Here is a 19,521-nt window from a genome sequence, read left to right as displayed (position 1 = left end):
TTGATATTCATTTGCAAAGACCAAACATATCGACCTACAACTGTCCCTCAGACTTCATGTTCAGTTCTATTCCTTTCTGCTTAACTCTGTTTATACAGGTGTAAGCCACCATCTCCTTGTGTCCATCTCGATCAGATCTGTTCTGTAGATCAAAGATTCTGCACTGGAATTGAAGAAGTTGTCCCTCTGGAACTGCTAGCACTTTCTATAGGACTCCAAACCCTGGTTTTCCATCTGCTATCCTTATGTACTTTGGGTTATCCTGAAGCCCAATCTAGCAGCTCAAATGCCTTCTACATAACAACTTAGTTTATTCAGCTGGCTTCAAAAAAACTTATTGACAACTGTCTTTGTTCGAACATTACACAAGGCAATAACAGACCATTTACTATATTCGAAAAGTAACAAGACTGAGTCTTCTAGCTGTCACTCTGGCATACGGCTGCTCAGTTACATAAAAGTGCAACAGTCTCGAGGATAACAAACACTCAGCAGATGGAAGCTAACTCGGCTGGACCCAATATAAGTGTGCACAGTATGTTGCTTCTATGGGCTCCTCAGATTTGGGCATTAAGATAAACACAAGCCAAATACCTGCTGAGAGCTTACGATGCGTGGACCCACCATCTTCTATGCAAGTCTGTTGGTGAAAACATGCTATATTTCACCGTTAAACTAAACTGAGGGTATCAAGCTTCGTAGGATTGCTTAGTATACAGGAGGGATGTCAGAAATTACAGTGCAAAAGTAGAAGGGAGAAGAAGAATTATAAAATTCCATCTTTCAAAACAGTGCAATAAGGCACAGGAGCGGGTGATGTTGTACAGATGAGATGTTAAACCGAGGCCCCACTTGCTCTTTGAGGTGGGCGTAAAAGAGCCCGTGGCATTATAGTGAAGAGCATGGGGGTGTTCTCCCCAGTTTCCTGGACAATATCTATTCCTCAACCATCACCACCACAGATTTGGACTCGGTTACCAACCCTCCAGGATTGGCCTGGAGTCTCCAGGAATTAAATGAAATCTCCAGGACACTGTTGTGTGCAACCCTGGAGAAATATCATAGGGGCATTAAAAAGGATTTTTTTCTTCATTTTCTTTGCACATTTCTCTTTACCAGATATAAAAAAATATTGAAAATTTGAAAAAAGCATGTTTGGCTGACAGTTAAGCACCTTGCAATTGGGTAATGAGTCTTTTTGCTGTCCAGTTGGTGTAGGCAGGCAGTGCGCCACAAGAATGGATGTGTTGGTTGCAAAACGGTTGGCGCATGGGAGGGCAAGTCATGTGATGAAACCTCCAGGTATACATTTAATCGCGGTTAGCAGCGCTCAATTGGACCATTTAACTACAATGCTGTTTGTGGAATCTTGCTGTCCATACATTGGTTGTCACATTTCCTACCTAGCAGTGACTACACTTCAAAAGTACTCCCTTGGTCGTAAAGCACTTGGTACGTCCTTAGATCATGAAAGGCACGTTACATAATTACCAGTCTTTCTTCTTTCTTATCGTAACGGAGTAGTTCGAGTAAGTTAGAATTTTAAGATTAAAAAGTAGCTGTGAAGTTAAGGATAAAATAGTTGAAAAATAAAATGAATATTTCTAGAAATATACAACATATTGATATAGCACCTTTAATGTAATGAAACGTCCCAAGGCGCTTCACAGGAGCATCGTAAAACAAAATACGACACCTAGCCACAGTGAGCTCAAGTTTGAGGAGGATACAAGGTGGGAGGCCGACCAAAGAGCGTTAGAATAGCTGATCCTGGAGATAACAAAGCCACGGGTGAGGATTTCAGCAGCGTACAGGCCGAGGCAGGGGTAGAGGCGGGCAATGTTACAGAGGTGGAAGTAGGCGGTCTAGGCGATGAGAGGATAGGGGATATCCAGCACGCCAGGCTTCTTTCATTCATTCTTGCGAGGTGGGCATTATTGGCAAGACCAGCATTTGTTGCCCATCCCTAGTCAAGCTTGAGAAAGTGGTGGTGAGCTGCTGCCTTGAAGCACTGCAGTCTGTGTGATGATTATACTTTGTTGTAGCATCAAACGCATATGGATAGATGTAAAAGATCTGACGGCGCTATTTTGAAGAAGAGCAGGGGCATTCTCCCCGGTGTCCTGGCCAATATTTATCCCTCAATCAACGTCACTAAAACAGATTATCTGGTCATTATCACATTTGCTGTTTGCGGGACCTTGCTGTGCACAAAATTGGCTGCTGCGTTTCCTATAGTTTCATATAGTAAAACCAGTTTACATGGGCCCCTTTTAAAGCCCCTTCTCAGTCAGTTACCAGAAACAGGTCCCAATGGCAGTGGAAATTAGCAGTTCACCTACTTAACCCATTGAGTTTAAACAGCATCAAAAGTAACTATAAACGGACTTCAAACATTGCTACTAAAGTTCCACTCCATGCTTGCCAAACATTGTAAAATCTTGTTGATCAAAGTGAAGTGTTACCATGATTTCTTAATGCATGAAGGATATACTATCATGGAAAATAGGTCAATATAAACCACTGCATGTCAGTATAATGTACACGGTTGCTTAAGATAGATCACTGAAGTCATTCTGTAAAATTTGATAGCAAACTACCCATGTTAGGTACTTCTTCTTGTTTAATGCAAGTCTAGCCTGTTCTTAATTTACAGCTTAGTATAGAAACACAGTAAAAGTGGACTTGTGTTTGACCTAAGGGAAGAATAGGCTAGGTCTGCATAGATTACTGGGCATCTTGACATAATTTTAGGCTTTTAGTTTGCCACAAACCAATATCATTCACTTGGATTCAGCACATTTTACTTTGCTCATACTTTTCTATTGCCAGCACAACTTTACTAGATGTCCACTGTGCCTTCTCACAAAATGCTAGTGCTCCTGCTAGTTACCTTTCCCAAGCAGCCATTCTCTTAAATAAATTCCTGGGCACTGGCATAGTTCAAAATCAGTAGCAGATGCCAGTTTGCCATTCCCAGTCCATAGGTCCATCTTTACCCAGGTAAGGTCCAGCACTGTTAATATCGATCGCTTATTAAAGGCACAGTGAGACAGATGGACAAAAAGTGGGATATGGATCTTTGTAGGAAAGCAAACCTGACTTAACCAGGTAAACGGCAATGAGTGGTGCAATACTAAGCCGACAACAACTTGCACTTTTAGAACACGTTTGACATAATAAAGCCCTTCACAAAGTGAATAGAATAACAGACTCTGAACAGTGTTGGGAAAAGGCTTATAAAAGCAAGGGACATTTAACCTAGTGGTTATGGTACATGGTCCACAACCCAGACATTATTTCAAAATGCATTCAAAAGATTTGTTAACTTGTGGGAAAAAGTAACGACAAAAATTGTCAGATTGTCCTAAAACCCAAATGGTTCACTAATGTCCTTTAGGGAAGGGAACTTGTCCTTAAATGGTGTGACTTTATTGGATTTCATCATTCTGATGAAACATTAAACCACGAGAGTCCTGCCCACACAAGTGGATTTAAGGTTCCATTCTAAGAGTGGGAGAGTTCTTCCCAGCATCTTAGTCAATGTTTATGCAAAAACCAACACCATTGAAAGACATTATCTTATCATTCAGACCCTTGATGTTTGTGACATGCAAAATGATTGCTTTATTCACCTATAACAGTGACAACATTTCAGAAGTATTTAATTGGCCGTGAAACATTTTGGGATGTCCTGAAGTCAAGCAAGGCGCTATATAAATACAAGTTTTTATTTCTTACGTGACTCCTATACCACTCTATGCGATTGACTCTTAGTGCCCACAGGTCAATCAATGCTGCCTTCCTGGTGTCATTCACATCCCAAGAACAAATTAGAAAGAAAGCAATGCACAGGGACTTAGGAAGAGGACTCCAGAATCTGGAATGGCTGTGGATTCAGTGCCAAGGGTTCCAGGCAGAGGAACATAGGATGCCAAGGTTGCCGAAGATGGAAAGACAAAAATTATTCATTTGGATTCTTTCTTGCTGGTCATGGTGCACATAAAAGGGAAAGATATAACATCCTTAACAACCTCAGGATGTCCCAAAGTGCATTAGAGCCAATTAAATATTTTTGAAGTGCTGCAATGTAGGAGATATGGTAGTTAAATTACACACATCAAGCGATGTGGTAATCTGCTTCAGGGATATCGGCCATGGCACTGGGGAGATCTCCTCTGCTCCCCTTTGAAATAGTGCCATGTAATCTTTTGTGTCCACGGGCAGACAGGGCCGCAGGTTTAACATTTCATCTGAAGGACGGCACATCCGACAGTACAGCACCTCTTTCAGTACTGGACTGGAGTGCCAGCCTAGATTTTTGTGTTTCTAGAGTCTCTTTATTTTAAGAGCTGCATTTGCTGTAGTCTTAAAGAATATAGGCACAAAATCTGAAGAGAGTGAGATAAAGATTTTGTCAATGGACATTGGTCCGAGGAGGGATAATTGTATTATTGAGGAATTGGGTCAATATGGGATCGGTGGCAGAAGAGGCGACGATCTTGCTTATGGGTTTGCGGGTGTGGGGAAAGAAGAGGCAGAAACTGCATTGTGATATGGGGCAGGAGGGAGTGGCTGGCCCAGCAAACCACCATGGATCTCAATTTCTTAAACAACAATATCCATTAATTCCTCGTAATTTGGTACTGTCTTTGTAGAATTGTGAGGAGGGGGCACAGAGATTGAGCGGAGGAAGGGATCAGAGGAAGCAGTTTGTCACTGAAAAGAGGAGCATTTGATTAGATATTTTGGGTGGGTTTGGACATGGAAGCTCCAAGCTTTACACTGAGTTGCTCCCACTGTGTTAACTATCCTTGTGCATAGTACCTGGACTGTGCTAATGCCTCAACTTTAAAATTCTGATGAAAAGCCATCGACCTGAAACACCAACTCTGTTTCTCTCCACAGATGCTGCCTGATCTGCTGAGTTTTTCCAGATTTTTTTTGCTCTAATTTAAAATTCTCAAACTTGTTTTCAATCCCTTCCTGGCCTCGCCCCTCCCCATTTCTGTAGCCTCTCCAGCTCTACATCCCCCCCACATCCCGATCTCTACAATCCTCCAATTTTGGCTTCTTGTGCTTTTCATCAGTCCACATTGGGTGAATGAGCTACCTGAGTCCTAAGCTAAGCTCTGTAATTCTCTCCCTAAGCTCATCTGCCTCTTACTCCTTTAAGACACTGCTTAAAACCTACCTCCTGGCCAACTATTTTTGGCCACTTGTCCTAATATTTCCATATGATGATACACTTTGTGCATTACGCACTGAGGCAATCCTCACTGCAAGGTTAATTAGTGTAATCATTGCAGTTCATTGTGGCAAAACACGAGGGTTGATCATTGGAAAGCTATAGGCAATGCTTTTAAACATACTTGAAACCGAATTTGTGGGAAGATTGGGGTAGGACAGAAGTAGCAAAAGATTACACACAAATAATTTGTGCATTAAAAATAATTGTTTCACTGCGACAAATAGCCACATAACATCTTGAAACGAGTGTCACATTAGCTTTATTCAGTCCTATCTGCACAGAAACAAAGATATTGACACATTCAATGAGTAAAACCTTAACTTCGGGAAGTACGTAGAAAGAAATGATTGCCAAATGAGTTTGACTGATAATTGGTTCGAGTGAATAACAGAGAAAAAAAATCACTTCAAATAAACTAGGATGCTTTAAATATATGACTGTGTCGAAGTATTGTCTAATTTTGTACAGACCGTTTTCTTTTCTCATAAAGTATGAAAAGTTACAATTTATTAATCTGCGTTATAAATGATTTTAACAATAACTGCACCAGCCAGATTTGAATCGACAAAATTTGCAAAAGTTTTTAAATGTTTTATTTTAGCTGCACAGTAAGAATGCTGCAAAGTCTGCTGATGCATTCATAAAATGCAGCACAAAGCATTGCAATTTTAGTATGAAATTAAAAAGTTAATGTTATTACTAACATAGCACTGAGTGATGATGGAGGAATCTACCTGAGAGGGATGCTCTAAGTAACAGATTTGGGAAGTGGAAAAACTCGTTGCTAGTTTTCATTGAAAAATAAAATTTTTGTTTATGTCCTTTATTTTTCAAATATTATGCAAACTCTTTTTTATTTTAATATGCTTTCATTAAAACACAGTTTATCTAGATTTCCAAACTCTGAACATGCTGTTTCAACTATCCCACAGGCTATGAAATAATCCTAAAAGGTCGAAGAAAACTGTATTTGCCGTACCTATATTCACACTGAAGGCTTGGGGATCAAGTTCCATCCATCTAGACCGGTGGTTCAATGCAGTATTGAGGGAGAGCTGTGATGTCAAAAGTGCTCTGTTGTCTGAGATATTAGATTGATTGCCTAAACAAACTGACATAAAAGATCCGATGGATAAATCTGAAAAGGAGCAGGGAATTCGCCTACTACCCTGGCCAACATTCCTCCCTCAGGCACCATCAAATACATCAACTGATCATTCAACTCATTTGCAGTTTGTGGGGTCTTGCTGTGTGCAAGCTGGTTATTAAACCTGCCTACAAAGCAATGGTGATTACACCTCAAAATTAATTCAGTGAATGTGATGTGCATCGGGACATCCCAAAGATATAATAAGAGATGATATAAACACAAGACACAAATACTGTGACATATACACTTGTCTTCCCCAGCTGTGTTTTTTTAAATTGTCAATCTTATGGCATAGAATACATTAACAAAACTCCAGTCATCCTGATATTTCCTCTCTTCCTGTGGGAAAATCCTAATGCCGCTACAACAACAACTTGTATCTATAGTGCTTGGAAAATAGGAAAACATCCCAATGTGCTTCATAGGAGCATTGTTGAACAAAGTGTGACAATGAGCCACATAAGCAGGTGTTAGGACAGGTTTGGTCGAAGTGGTCGAAACTAAGGATGGTCTTAAAAGAGGAGAGAGGCAGATAGGTTTAAAGACCAATTTCCAGAGCTTAGAGCCTGACTAACTGAAGGGACGGCTGCCAATGGTGGAGTGATTAAAATCCGGGGTGTGCATGAGGCCAGAATTAGAGGAGTGCAGAGATCTCAGAGGGTTAGAGAGGTTGGGGCTATTTGAAAACAAGGATGCAAATTTTAAAATTAAGGCATTGCTGGGTGAATGGGACATGGTTCAAGCTAGGATACAATCAGCAGAGCTTTGGATGAACGTTAAGTTTATGGAGGATGGAAGGTGGGAGGCCAGCCACAATGCTGGAAAAGTCAAGCCTTAAGGTAACAAAGGCATGGATAAGGGTTTCAGCAGCAGATAACTAAAGCAGGGGCAGAGATTGGCGTTGGTACAGAGATGGAAGTAGGCTATCTTAGTGATGGTGAGGTTGTGCAGTCATAAGCTCAAATGGAATACCATGTGAATAGTCTGGCTCGGCATCAGACAGCTGCCAGAGAAAGAGATGGGAGTCCAGGGAACTTAATTTGCAGTTGGGACTGAAAACAATGGCTTTGGTATTTCCAATATTTAGTTGGTGGAAATGTTTGCTCGTGGATGTTGGATAAGCAGTCTGACAATTTGGAGACAGTGGAGCAGTCACAAGAGGTGGTGGTGAGGTAGAGCTGGGTGTCCTGAGTGTACATGTGGAAACTGATGCTGCGTTTTCAGATGCCTGTGAAAGGCATCATGTAGGTGAGGATTAGGAAGGGGTTGAGGATAGACCCCGTGAGGACATCAGGTGTAACAGTGCATGGACAGGAAGAATAGCCATTTCAAGTAATTCTCTGGCTATGGCAGAATAGAGTGCAGTTAAAGAATACTTCACCAAGTTGTGTATTTAACAGTAACAAAAGATACATCCAACTTTTTTTTTTGATTTGTTAATATTTATTATCATTGAAATAGGTAAATACATTGAAAGTATTATTGATTATAATTTCAATTTCTTCACATTTAAGCTTCTTCAGCAAAGATGCTGAAGCAAAATTACATATGTCCATCTTGGAGAAAGGTCAAAATGAATAAAGGATTTAATATCTTGCGTGTATTCTAAATGGTAAAGATGCACATAAGACAGACTTGCATTTATTTGGCACTTTCACAACCTCAAGACCTCCCAAAGCTCTTTACAACCAATTAAGCACTTTTTTGAAGTGTAGTCACTGTTGTAATGCAGGAAACGAGGCAGCCAATTTGCGCACAGCAAGGTCCCACAAACAGCAATGAGATTCTGACCTGATAATCTGTTTTACTGATCTTGATTGAGGCACAAATAGTGGTCAGGCCTCAGGAAAACATCTCAGCTTTTCTTCCAAAAGTGTCATTTTCTTATGCCCTGGAAAGGGAGTTGAAAGAAATTTGAGGGAATAATCCAGCATCACAACACTGAAACCACACAAATGAATTAATGCCTTATAGTTCACTTACACGTGGACATTATACTCCATAAAAATCATTGTGGAGTAAATTCACAGTCATCAGTTTCTAATGTAAAAGAGAACAGTATCATGTTTCCCCTGGTAACTTTTCAAACAAAAACACAGTTAAAACTCAAAAAATGCAGCACCTCCCTTTTTTAAAAAGACACAATTTATAGGTGCATCTAAACTGAGCAGCGATTGTGACAGATCTCCATTTTACACACAATTGGCTTCAGTCAGATTAAGTTTAACCTATTTATGTACAAAAGGAAGTTCAAGCTCTCCATTATCTAAATTTGTCATCAACAAAATAAGTAAGGCCTTTGCTTTACTAACTGTGTTGTGTCACAGTCCATTCTGGAAATTCAGCACTTTATCAGTTAACCCAAACTGCAAAAGAAAAAAATCTGCAAGAGTCTAAGTGGCTAGGCTTAATTGGATATGTTGTAGGAAATAGATTACACTTCTGATTTTTATAACCTGCACTTTAAAGCTTTTGCAGGCCAAAAAAGGGGAAACTGCCCATTAACTTATCAGTTCCAGGCCTTGCCTTTTTAATTGACAACCTCAGGGCTACTTTCATCACTTGTCGACTTCATACATGCAGTCAATTTTTTCCTTTGGGATATTACTTAATCTTTGTCACGATGGTGTTCCTGATACAATGCAGCCCGCACTAGAAAGCAGGCAAGATATTCAAGCTTTGCAGAAAAATAAAACATCCCTTTCACAACAAATGCCTGTGCTGAACATGCAGTGCATATTCCTACATAACAATAGTCAATGAGCTTCAAAGGCAAGTGAACCACTGGTGAAGAACTTTGAGACTTTTTGACGTCAGGTTCCATATAAATGCAAACGTTGTTTTAAAAAAAAATCTGTGAAAACCTTAATTGTTAACCTTTTCCTTCACCTCCAGATACTTACATTTTATGTTGCTGCAGAACTACAGCAGTAATTTGAATTTCACAATCCTCATCTGTCCAAGGCACTAATATCTTTGATCTCAACTTCATTATCAATGTGACAAAGTTTATGTACAGTAATATCTTCTAGCACATGTCTCAAAGCAGCCATAACATGGTGTGACAGATACTCAGTATGCTCTTGCGCTCAATTCTGTGCTGAGGATTAGCAGAACCTCTATAATTGGGTCTTAGGAATGTCATCTGCCATGAATTACATACACCTGGGAACATGGTTTGATGCTCAATATGGACAGATTACTGGAATTTTCAAACCGTGCTTTCTTTGTAATTGACATTTAAATTGTTTGAAGTTTCTCATTAACTTCTTTTACAAATTAAGTGCAGATGTATATAACTTAACAGTGTACAGTACAAGGAAAATTGATGATTGAATCACAATTTCTTTTTAAAATCCAGCACTACTGGATTTAACTCTTCCAGTGCTGGTGAGTCTTAAAATCCAGAACTCTGCATTCTTGCATGGATGTGCATTTGATTCTTGCATTTAGATACATTCCCAACAGTTTAGTTCAGTGGATAGCACTCTCACCTCTGAGTCAGAAGATTGTGGGCTCAAGTCCAAACACCAGAGACTTAAGTATAAGAAGCCAGGCTGACACATAAATACAGTAATGAGGGAGTGTTGCACTGACGGAGGTGCCATCCTTCGAATGAGATATTAAACCGAGGCTCCATCTGTTCTCTCAGCTGGATGTGAAAAGATCCTGCGGCAGTATTTTGAAAGAGGAAAGGGGGAGCTCTCCCTCATGTCCTGGATGATATTCATCTCTCAACCAACATCATAAAAACAGATTATCTGGTCATTATTGTATTGCTGTTTGTGGGAACTTGCTGTACTCAAATTGGCTGTGTTTCCAACAGCAGTGACCACACTTCATTGGCTGCAAAGTGTTTTAGGTTATCCTGAGGTTCTGACAGGCACTGTAGAATTGCAAGTCTTTCTTCCTTTTCAAAGTAATGAACATTATAAAATCCTCTTCAATACAACTGAACATAACTGTCTGTTAACAGTCCCTGATGCATCAGTTGCAAGATTCAGCCACGTAAGTCCCAGCTGCGATATCCTGCCGGGGTGAATTAGTTTATTGCTGCCAGGTCAGCAGCAAAGGGGTTAAAATTGCCCTCAGTCCTGTTCGACTAGGGGAAAAGGGAAAATCATCCAAGGTTTCTGCTCCCAGTGAAACACCTATTGCAACATGTGGGAATAACAAGATCAATCTCAGCTACATCTCCAGTTAGATCAACATCTGTCACTCCCTGTCTAGCTCAAATATAGAGAGTAACTTCTCGGTGATGTATTTGAGTCCTCTGCCAGCTGGCAGCAGTGAAGTTGGATTCCAGCATGCATCAGCACCTTCAGAAAAGGAGGAAAGACAATGTGGGATGGGCAGATCCCTACAAATTTTCAACAAGTTTCACTTAATCAATGTGCAGTAAACTGTCATTTTCCTCTGGCACCCCCACCATAAAAAAGAATCAACTTGTCAAAAACATTGCATCATATCATCACAAGAGACAGTACCAACAGAATTTGACCCATTCCCACATCAGCAACATACTTAGTATGTTACAATATAGGCCATTCAGCCCATCGAACCTCTTTGAAAGCGCTATCCAATTAGTTCCACTCCAGCTGCTCTTTCCCCATAGCTCTGTAAATTTTCTATCCTTCAAGCATTTTTCAAATTTCCTTTTGAAAGTTATTACTGAGTCTGCTTTCACTGCCCTTTCAGGCAACGCATTCCAGATCACGACAACTTACTGTGTGAAATAAATTTTCATCTCCCCGCTGGTTCCTTCCGTAATTACCGTAAATCTGTGCCCCCTGGTTTCTGACCCTCCTGACAAAGGAAAACATTTCTCCTTATTCACTCTATCCAAATCCTTCACGATTTTGAACATGTCTATTAAATCTCCCCTTAACTTTCTCTGCTTTAAGGAGAACAATCTCAGCTTATTCGTGTAAATCAATTCCCTCAACCCTGGTTATTGAAGGCTACCAGTAATTACATACCCAGTAGGGAGGCTGAACAGGAGAGAAAATCAACAGAAAAATTGGCAAATTACCTTGTTAAAAGTTTCAACAGGTACTTGTTCCATTACATTTCCTTTTGCCTTGCAAAGGCCTTTTCCCCTTTTGTTATTTAATCTCTCCTTCCCATCACCCTGTCACAGATCTTCCCTTTTTCCCTTTCCTCCCTTTTTCCTGGCTCAGCACTTGATGAAAAACCATTAAGATCTCTAACTTCCACAATCTACAAGATGCACTGCAGGAACTCACCAAGGCTCCTTAGACAGCACCTTACAAACCCACGACCACTATCATCTAGAAGGACACAAGCCACTCACCATCATGACTTGGAAATATATCACCATTCCTTCACTGTCACTGGGTCAAATTCCTGGAACTCCCTAATGGGGGTACCTATACCACATGGACCGCATTTGTTCAAAAAGGCAGCTCACCACCACCTTCTCAAGGGGAATTAGGGATGGGCAATAAATGCTGGCCTAGCCAGCGACGCCCACATCCCATAAATGATGAATTAATAAAAACAAATGTTTAGGAACAAATTTGATTTGTGTTACATGAACTGTTGTTTACATCAACTCATTCCTTATAGCACAGGATTTAAGATCCTGAACGGATTAACTCCTACGCTATTCTTGGCAAGGTATGTAATCAGTACTGATGACACTGTTAATTAACACATCTACCTCGACACAATATGGTCGTATCACACTTTACAAAGAAATAAAATTATCAAAAGAATAATAATTTGGGGGAATTATCAAAACAAGACATACATATTATGCAAACAATTTCAGGAGGGGAATCTTAATGACATGTTTTAACCTCACAGTGTGAAGATTAATTGTCTTAACGTTTCAGGTCAATAACCTCTCATCAAAACACATGATTAAAGGTTACTGACCTGAAACATTCACTCTGTTTCTTTGTCCATATATGCTGCCAGACCTGCTGAGTATTTCCAGCATTTTCTGTGTTTATTTCACATTTCCACTATCCACAATATATTGCTTTTAAGTTTAATTGTGGCTGCTGTGATGTGGCCTGCCAATTTATGCATTTACATTTCCTGACATTCTGCCTTATATTATCTTGTCTTTGGCCCAATTTGAACTAATGAAACAAAATAAATTATTCATAACTCTGTCAGTTAAGATTTTGTAAAATAACTTTACAGTTAAAACAAATCTGATCCGAGTATTCGCCTTTTTTTGCAGCTAATTCTGCTCCGTTGCAATAATCTTGGTCAATCTGCAATTTGGACAGTTCTGTTATTGCAGCTTACTAACTAGCCTGTGGCATTGAGCAGAATACAGTGTCACAGGTTTTCCAGATAAGAGAAAGCAGTGAAACACAACTGGTTATTGTTTTGTTTTTATAAAAAAGGACTAAACAACTGAGATTATTTCTGAAATCGAGTTGTAAAACAAACTCAGTGTGCTGAGCTTCGAGTATTAAATCAAACACTGACTTCAAATATAAAGAAACGTCAGAAGTGTGCAATGCATAGCTACCCTGATGGATCAGCAAACTTTGTCCACTGAGGACAAGGTCGAGCTTGGACGTGATGCTCACCAGGTTGAATTGCCTCCTGGTAAGGCAGACACATGGTCACTTGGAGAGTGATCGGTGAAACGATGCTCCAGGTAAAGGAGAAGCAAAATAAAGGGAGAAAACTTGAGAGAAAAGTTCAGTAACAGCAGAAACATTACAACAAACTCACAGATGAGGGATCTGGATATACAAAACGGAATTGGATAAATACCTGATGGAGAAAAATTACAGGGCTATGGGGAAAGAGCAAGGGGAGTGGGACTAATTGGCATGATGAGCCAAATGGCTGCCTTCTGTTTTGTATGACAAGAATGCAGGACTTATACAGGCAGCTTGAGAGATGTTAACAGAAATATGGGCTAACTGGCAAAAAGAACACTTTTTAATAATGTTCAATTGCAATAGTTTACTCACAAGTAACTTCCTCTGTCAACTGTTCTGAAGCAGATACTGCGTTGAGGAGAAAACCATCTTGTTACCCTGGTGAAGGTCCTGTGGGAAACATTACAGCATTCAAGTCAATCTAAGGAGTCACCATCTTGAACTAAGGCAATCAAATTGGAATGAAGCAATCAAATGGGAATAAAGCAATCTTACTAATATTTAGTTTTATAACAATGTTTAGGAAACCTCAGGAAAATGAAAAGCCTGAATCAAATCCATCCCTTTCTGCTGGATCAGTTTTAAGCGCAATAAATTCAGGAAAAACACTGAGTTTTGTTTTGGGGGAGAAGGAAAGTGCCCAAATGCGCAAAGTTGAAATGCGAGAGATTGTTATGAGTTATCTTCTGCACATTATTTTTCAAGTTAAACTTTGTTTCACCAATAAATCTTACTTTTGGAACATTCATGTTCAGAAATCAAAGTATCTGTGATCTTAAATCACCTCAACCCTTTGTTGAAAATACTGTATACAACTGTCAAGTAGGTAATATGATTCACACGGTTTGAGAAATTGATATAGTGTGGGCTGTGAAACCTTACTTGAAGTAAACGGGGGTAAATTTCCACTTAGCTCAGTTGGTAGTACACGTCAGGGTTGAGGGGGGTGCAAGTCCCACGTAAGTACAAATATCTAGGCTGGCACTCCCAGTGCAGCCCTGAGGGAGTGCTACACTGCTGTAATGAATGGGAAGGTGTGAGGGGTGCTCAGCGCTACAAGGACCGAGACCCAACAGCAGTCAATGCCACCTGGAGCAGCAGAAGGAAGAAAACAATGGACCTCAGCAAGCATTCACAGTTTATTCCACAGTGCAATAAAGAAGCATTTTATTCCATTGTATACATACAAGGACTGGGCTGTACATGTTTTTTCTATCTGTACTGTGTGTTAAACAAAATTGTGTGTAAAAACAAACGATCCCGGAATAGATACCTGAGAAAAGCAGCAACATCTTTCTGAGGAAAGGTCCAAACCTGACATTAACTTGTTTATTCTCCATAGATGCCAGCTGACCTACTAAATGCTACCCACATTTTTTTGTTTTTGTTTTGCTTTCTCAGTACCTACAGGTTTTTTTTTTGTTTCTTTAACATTGTTCATCATTCAAGTGCACAGCGTTGACAAATTGGTAACTGCCTATCTTACTGAACTGCCCTCAACAGGATGCAAGGCATCAATGACAGCTTGCATTAACATAGTGCCTTTAATGTAGAAAAATGTGCAATCAGACACAATGAATGGTGAGGCAAAGGACACATAAGTGGTGGCACTCCTCCCACAGTCCCCATCCCTCCCCACAGATTCCCCAGCCCCCACCACACCATGACACCCTCCCCTTAAATAGTGGCTAGGCTCAGTGGGCTGAATGGTCTCCTCCTGTTCTGAGATTAAAATTTTTCTGCCTCTCCCCCAGCAGGTTTTAAGGATTCTTAGAAGAAAGGGAGATGGAGAGACAAAGAGCCTTGGGAGAGAATTCCAGAGCATCGGGCTAAGGCAGCTGAAGGATTGGCCACCAAGGAGAAAGGAGCAAGGGATCGGCAAGTGGCCTGCCAGAGGAATAGAGATTTGTACAGCATAAGGAGGCAGGGGAGTTGTAGGGGTGGAAGAGGTTCTATAAGAAGGAAGAGCTATGAAAGGATTTAACCATGAGAATCAGAATCTTAAACTGAGGGTAACAGAAGACTGAGCATCAGTGTAGATTATAGGAGCGATGTCTGGGCAGGAGCTAGTGGTGGAATAGATAGCAGAGCTTTGGATTCAGAAGCTGATGAGCTGATGGTAGGGAAGAGGCTTGCAACAGAGGAGGTGGAAGTAAATTGTCTTTACATTGGAGGGAATATGAGGACCTCAGCTTCAGGTCAAAGAGGAGATTGTGGCTGATCCAAGGTCGGATGTGGAAAGTGCAGAAGACAGCACAGAGGCAGTGGAGAGGTGATGTGATGGGGTGAGAGCGAGAGAGAAAGAGAGGGAGGGAGAGAGGGAGCGAGGGGAGGCGGGCGCGAGGGAGAGGGGAGAGATGGAGGGTGCAGGAGAGCGCCGCCGCGAGGGAGGGAGGGATCGAGCTTGATGTCATCAGCATACAGCTGGAGGAGGGTAAACCTATATCCATCACTGACATCACCAAGGAGCAGAATGTAGATGGGGAAGAGAAACCAAAGACACATCCTTGCTGGGCTCAGGATACAACAGTACAGAGGTGAATCGTATCTGAGGAAAGGAAATGCTGTAGAACACAGGGGCAAGTGTGGTCAACACGAGATAAATATCGGAGCGGGGGAGGGGGAATTGGGGAGTGGGGTGGAGAATTGGTGAGGGGAGGGAGGGAATTGGGGGCGAGGGGAGAATTGGGGGAGGGGGAGAATTGGGGGAGGGGGGAGAATTGGGGGAGGGGGTGTGAATTGGAGAGGGGGGAGGGAATTGGGGAGGGTGAACTGGGGGAGAATTGGGGGTGAGGGGGAGAATTGTGGGTGAGAGGGAGAATTGGGGGAGGGGGAGAATTGGGGGAGGGGGGAGAATTGGGGGAGGGGGGAGAATTGGGGGAGGGGGGTAGAATTGGCGGAGGGGGTAGAATTGGGGTGGGTAGAATTGGGGGGGTGAATTGGGGGAGGGAGGGTGAACTGGGGGAGGGAGGGTGAACTGGGGGAGGGAGGGTGAATTGGGGGAGGGAGGGTGAATTGGGGGAGGGGGGTGAATTGGGGGAGGGGGAGAATTGGGGGAGGGGGGAGAATTGGGGAGGGGGGAGAATTGGGGGAGGGGGTGTGAATTGGGGCGGGGGGGTGAATTGGGGGAGGGGGGGTGAATTGGGGGAGGGGGGGTGAATTGGGGGGAGGGGGGTGAATTGGGGGGAGGGGGTGAATTGGGGGGGAAATTGGAGGAGGGGGGAGAATTGGGGGAGCGGGATGGGGAAGGGGATGAAGGGGAGGGGGATGGGGGGACATGGGGAGGGTGATGGAGGAAATGGGGAGGGGATGGGTGAGGAATTGGGCAGGGGGAATTGGGGTGAATTGTGAAGGTGGAGGGGGGTGAATTGGGGAGGGGGTGGAGAATTGGCAAGGGGGGGAGAACTGGGGAGGGGGAACTGGGAGAATTGGGAAGGGGGCGGGTGGGAAATTAGGGAGGGGAGCGGGGGGGAAATTGAGGATGGGAGCGGGGGGCGGGGATGGGGCGCGAGGGGGAAATTGGGGACGGGGCTGGGGAAATTGGGGACGGGGCGGGGGGGAAATTGGGGACGGGGTTGGGGGGGGAATTTGGGGACGGGGGCGAGGGAGGAAATTGGGGATGGGGGGAAATTGGGGACGGGATGGGGGGAAATTGGGGACGGGAGCGGGGGAAAATTGGGGACGGGGCGGGGGAAATTGGGGACGGGGGCGAAATTGGGGACGGGGGGAAATTGGGGACGGGGCGGGGGGAGAAATTGGGGACAGGGTTGGGGGGGGAATTTGGGGACGGGGGTGAGGGAGGAAATTGGGGACGGGGGGAAATTGGGGACGGGGGCGGGGGGGAAATTGGGGACGGGGGGGGAAATTGGGGACGGGGGGGGGAAATTGGGGACGGGGGGGAAATTGGGGACGGGGGGGAAATTGGGGACGGGGGGGAAATTGGGGACGGGGGGGGAAATTGGGGACGGGGGCGGGGGGGAAATTGGGGACGGGGGCGGGGGGGAAATTGGGGACGGGGGCGGGGGGGAAATTGGGGACGGGGGCGGGGGGGGAAATTGGGGACGGGGGGGGAAATTGGGGACGGGGCGGGGGGGAAATTGGGGACGGGGCGGGGGGGAAATTGGGGACGGGGCGGGGGGGAAATTGGGGACGGGGCGGGGGGGAAATTGGGGACGGGGCGGGGGGGAAATTGGGGACGGGGCGGGGGGGAAATTGGGGACGGGGCGGGGGGGAAATTGGCGACGGGGGAGAAATTGGGGACGGGGGCGGGGGGAGAAATTGGGGACGGGGGCGGGGGGAGAAATTGGGGACGGGGGCGGGGGGAGAAATTGGGGACAGGGGCGGGGGGGAAATTGGGGACGAGGGCGGGGGGAAATTGGGGACGAGGGCGGGGGGAAATTGGGGACGAGGGCGGGGGGAAATTGGGGACGAGGGCGGGGGGAAATTGGGGACGAGGGCGGGGGGAAATTGGGGACGAGGGCGGGGGGAAATTGGGGACGGGGGGAAATTGGGGACGGGGGGAAATTGGGGACGGGGGGGAAATTGGGGACGGGGGGGAAATTGGGGACGGGGCGGGGGGGAAATTGGGGACGGGGCGGGGGGGAAATTGGGGACGGGGCGGGGGGGAAATTGGGGACGGGGCGGGGGGGAAATTGGGGACGGGGCGGGGGGGAAATTGGGGACGGGGCGGGGGGGAAATTGGGGACGGGGCGGGGGGGAAATTGGGGACGGGGCGGGGGGGAAATTGGGGACGGGGCGGGGGGGAAATTGGGGACGGGGCGGGGGGGAAATTGGGGACGGGGCGGGGGGGAAATTGGGGACGGGGCGGGGGGGAAATTGGGGACGGGGCGGGGGGGAAATTGGGGACGGGGCGGGGGGGAAATTGGGGACGGGGGCGGGGGGGAAATTGGGGACGGGGGCGGGGGGGAAATTGGGGACGGGGGCGGGGGGGAAATTGGGGACGGGGGCGGGGGGGAAATTGGGGACGGGGGCGGGGGGGAAATTGGGGACGGGGGCGGGGGGGAAATTGGGGACGGGGGCGGGGGGGAAATTGGGGACGGGGGCGGGGGGGAAATTGGGGACGGGGGGGAAATTGGGGACGGGGGCGGGGGGGAAATTGGGGACGGGGGCGGGGGGGAAATTGGGGACGGGGGCGGGGGGGAAATTGGGGACGGGGGCGGGGGGGAAATTGGGGACGGGGGCGGGGGGGAAATTGGGGACGGGGGCGGGGGGGAAATTGGGGACGGGGGCGGGGGGGAAATTGGGGACGAGGGCGGGGAAAATTGGGGACGGGGGCAGGGGGGAAATTGGGGACGGGGGCAGGGGGGAAATTGGGGAAAAGGGCCAGGGGGAGGGAGAGATTTTGGGGGGGGGAGAGGGAAGAATTGGGGGAGGGGGGGAGACGGGGAGTGGGGGAAGGGGATGGGGAGTGGGGGAGGGGGATGGGGGAGTGGGGGAGGGGGATGGGGGAGTGTGGGGTGGGGGATGGGGGAGTGGGGGAGGGGGATGGGGGAGTGGGGGAGGGGGATGGGGGAGTGTGGGGAGGGGGATGGGGGAGTGGGGGAGGGGGATGGGGGAGTGTGGGGGGGGGGGGGAGCAGATGGCTGGGGGAGACGAGGGGCAATGTGGGGGTTTACACGCCGTACCGGTTGGGGAATTGGTGGCTAAGGGCGGGGGTGGGTGGGGAAGGGATTAGCTCCCGGTATCGGCGCTTCTTTAATTTCTAATCCAGCACCGGCCCTTCGCCAACTTACAGCAGCGCCCGCGTCCACACCGCCGCCATCTAACCGCCGAGAGGAGCCTGCTGATTGGTGCAGGGAGACCCGCCTGCTGATTGGTGCCGGGGGTCCCGCCGGCTGATTGGTGCAGGGAGTCCCGCTGGCTGATTGGTGCCGGGGGTCCCGCCGGCTGATTGGTGCAGGGAGTCCCGCTGGCTGATTGGTGCCGGGGGTCCCGCCGGCTGATTGGTGCAGGGAGTCCCTCCGGCTGATTGGTGCAGGGAGTCCCGCTGGCTGATTGGTGCAGGGAGTCCCGCCGGCTGATTGGTGCAGAGAGAGCGAGCGCGATGGAGAGAGGAGGGTGAAGAGAGAGAGTCGGCTGCTGGTTGGTGCAGAAAGGGAAAGAGCCGCCTGTTGATTGGTGCAGGGAGAAGAGCCTGTCAATTGGTGCAGAGTGTGTGTGTGTGTATATGTGAGAGAGAGCGAGAGAGAGAGAAGCGTCTTGATTGGCGCAGAGATAGACTCGTCTGTTGATTGGTGGAGAATGAACATGAACCTTCTGATTGGCGCAGAGTGAAGATGAGCCTGCTGATTGGTGCAGGGAGTCCTACCTGCTGATTGGTGTGGGGAGCTGCGTGTGCTGATTGGCCGAGGAGTGATTGACAAGTCGGTAAGTCCCGGGAGCTTTTCTGAGTGTCAATCAGCCGCCCTGGGAGCTGCTGCATTTCGCATGTTCTATAGATTATATAT

General features: G+C 45.9%; 1 protein-coding gene across 2 annotated transcripts in view; it reads right to left on the bottom strand.

Annotated features, from left to right (window-relative positions):
• clybl (citrate lyase beta like) overlaps window positions 1-18,904 on the bottom strand; it is a 104,283-nt gene extending 85,379 nt beyond the window's left edge. For both annotated transcript variants that reach the window (XM_078546037.1, XM_078546038.1), the window contains exons 1-2: window positions 18,808-18,904; window positions 13,367-13,444 (exon numbers count right to left, since the gene is read on the bottom strand). In XM_078546037.1, coding sequence (XP_078402163.1) covers window positions 13,367-13,444; window positions 18,808-18,836 — 107 coding nt within the window. In that variant the 5' untranslated portion in view covers window positions 18,837-18,904. The remainder of the gene's footprint in view (window positions 1-13,366; window positions 13,445-18,807) is intronic.
• Window positions 18,905-19,521: the final 617 nt, after the last annotated feature.

This window comes from Cetorhinus maximus, chromosome 7, assembly GCF_964194155.1.
Source record: "Cetorhinus maximus chromosome 7, sCetMax3.hap1.1, whole genome shotgun sequence".
In the NCBI taxonomy this organism is placed as follows: Eukaryota; Metazoa; Chordata; class Chondrichthyes; order Lamniformes; family Cetorhinidae; genus Cetorhinus; species Cetorhinus maximus.
Note: the sequence above shows the minus strand (reverse complement) of the source record. Positions and strands in the feature narration are given on the sequence as shown.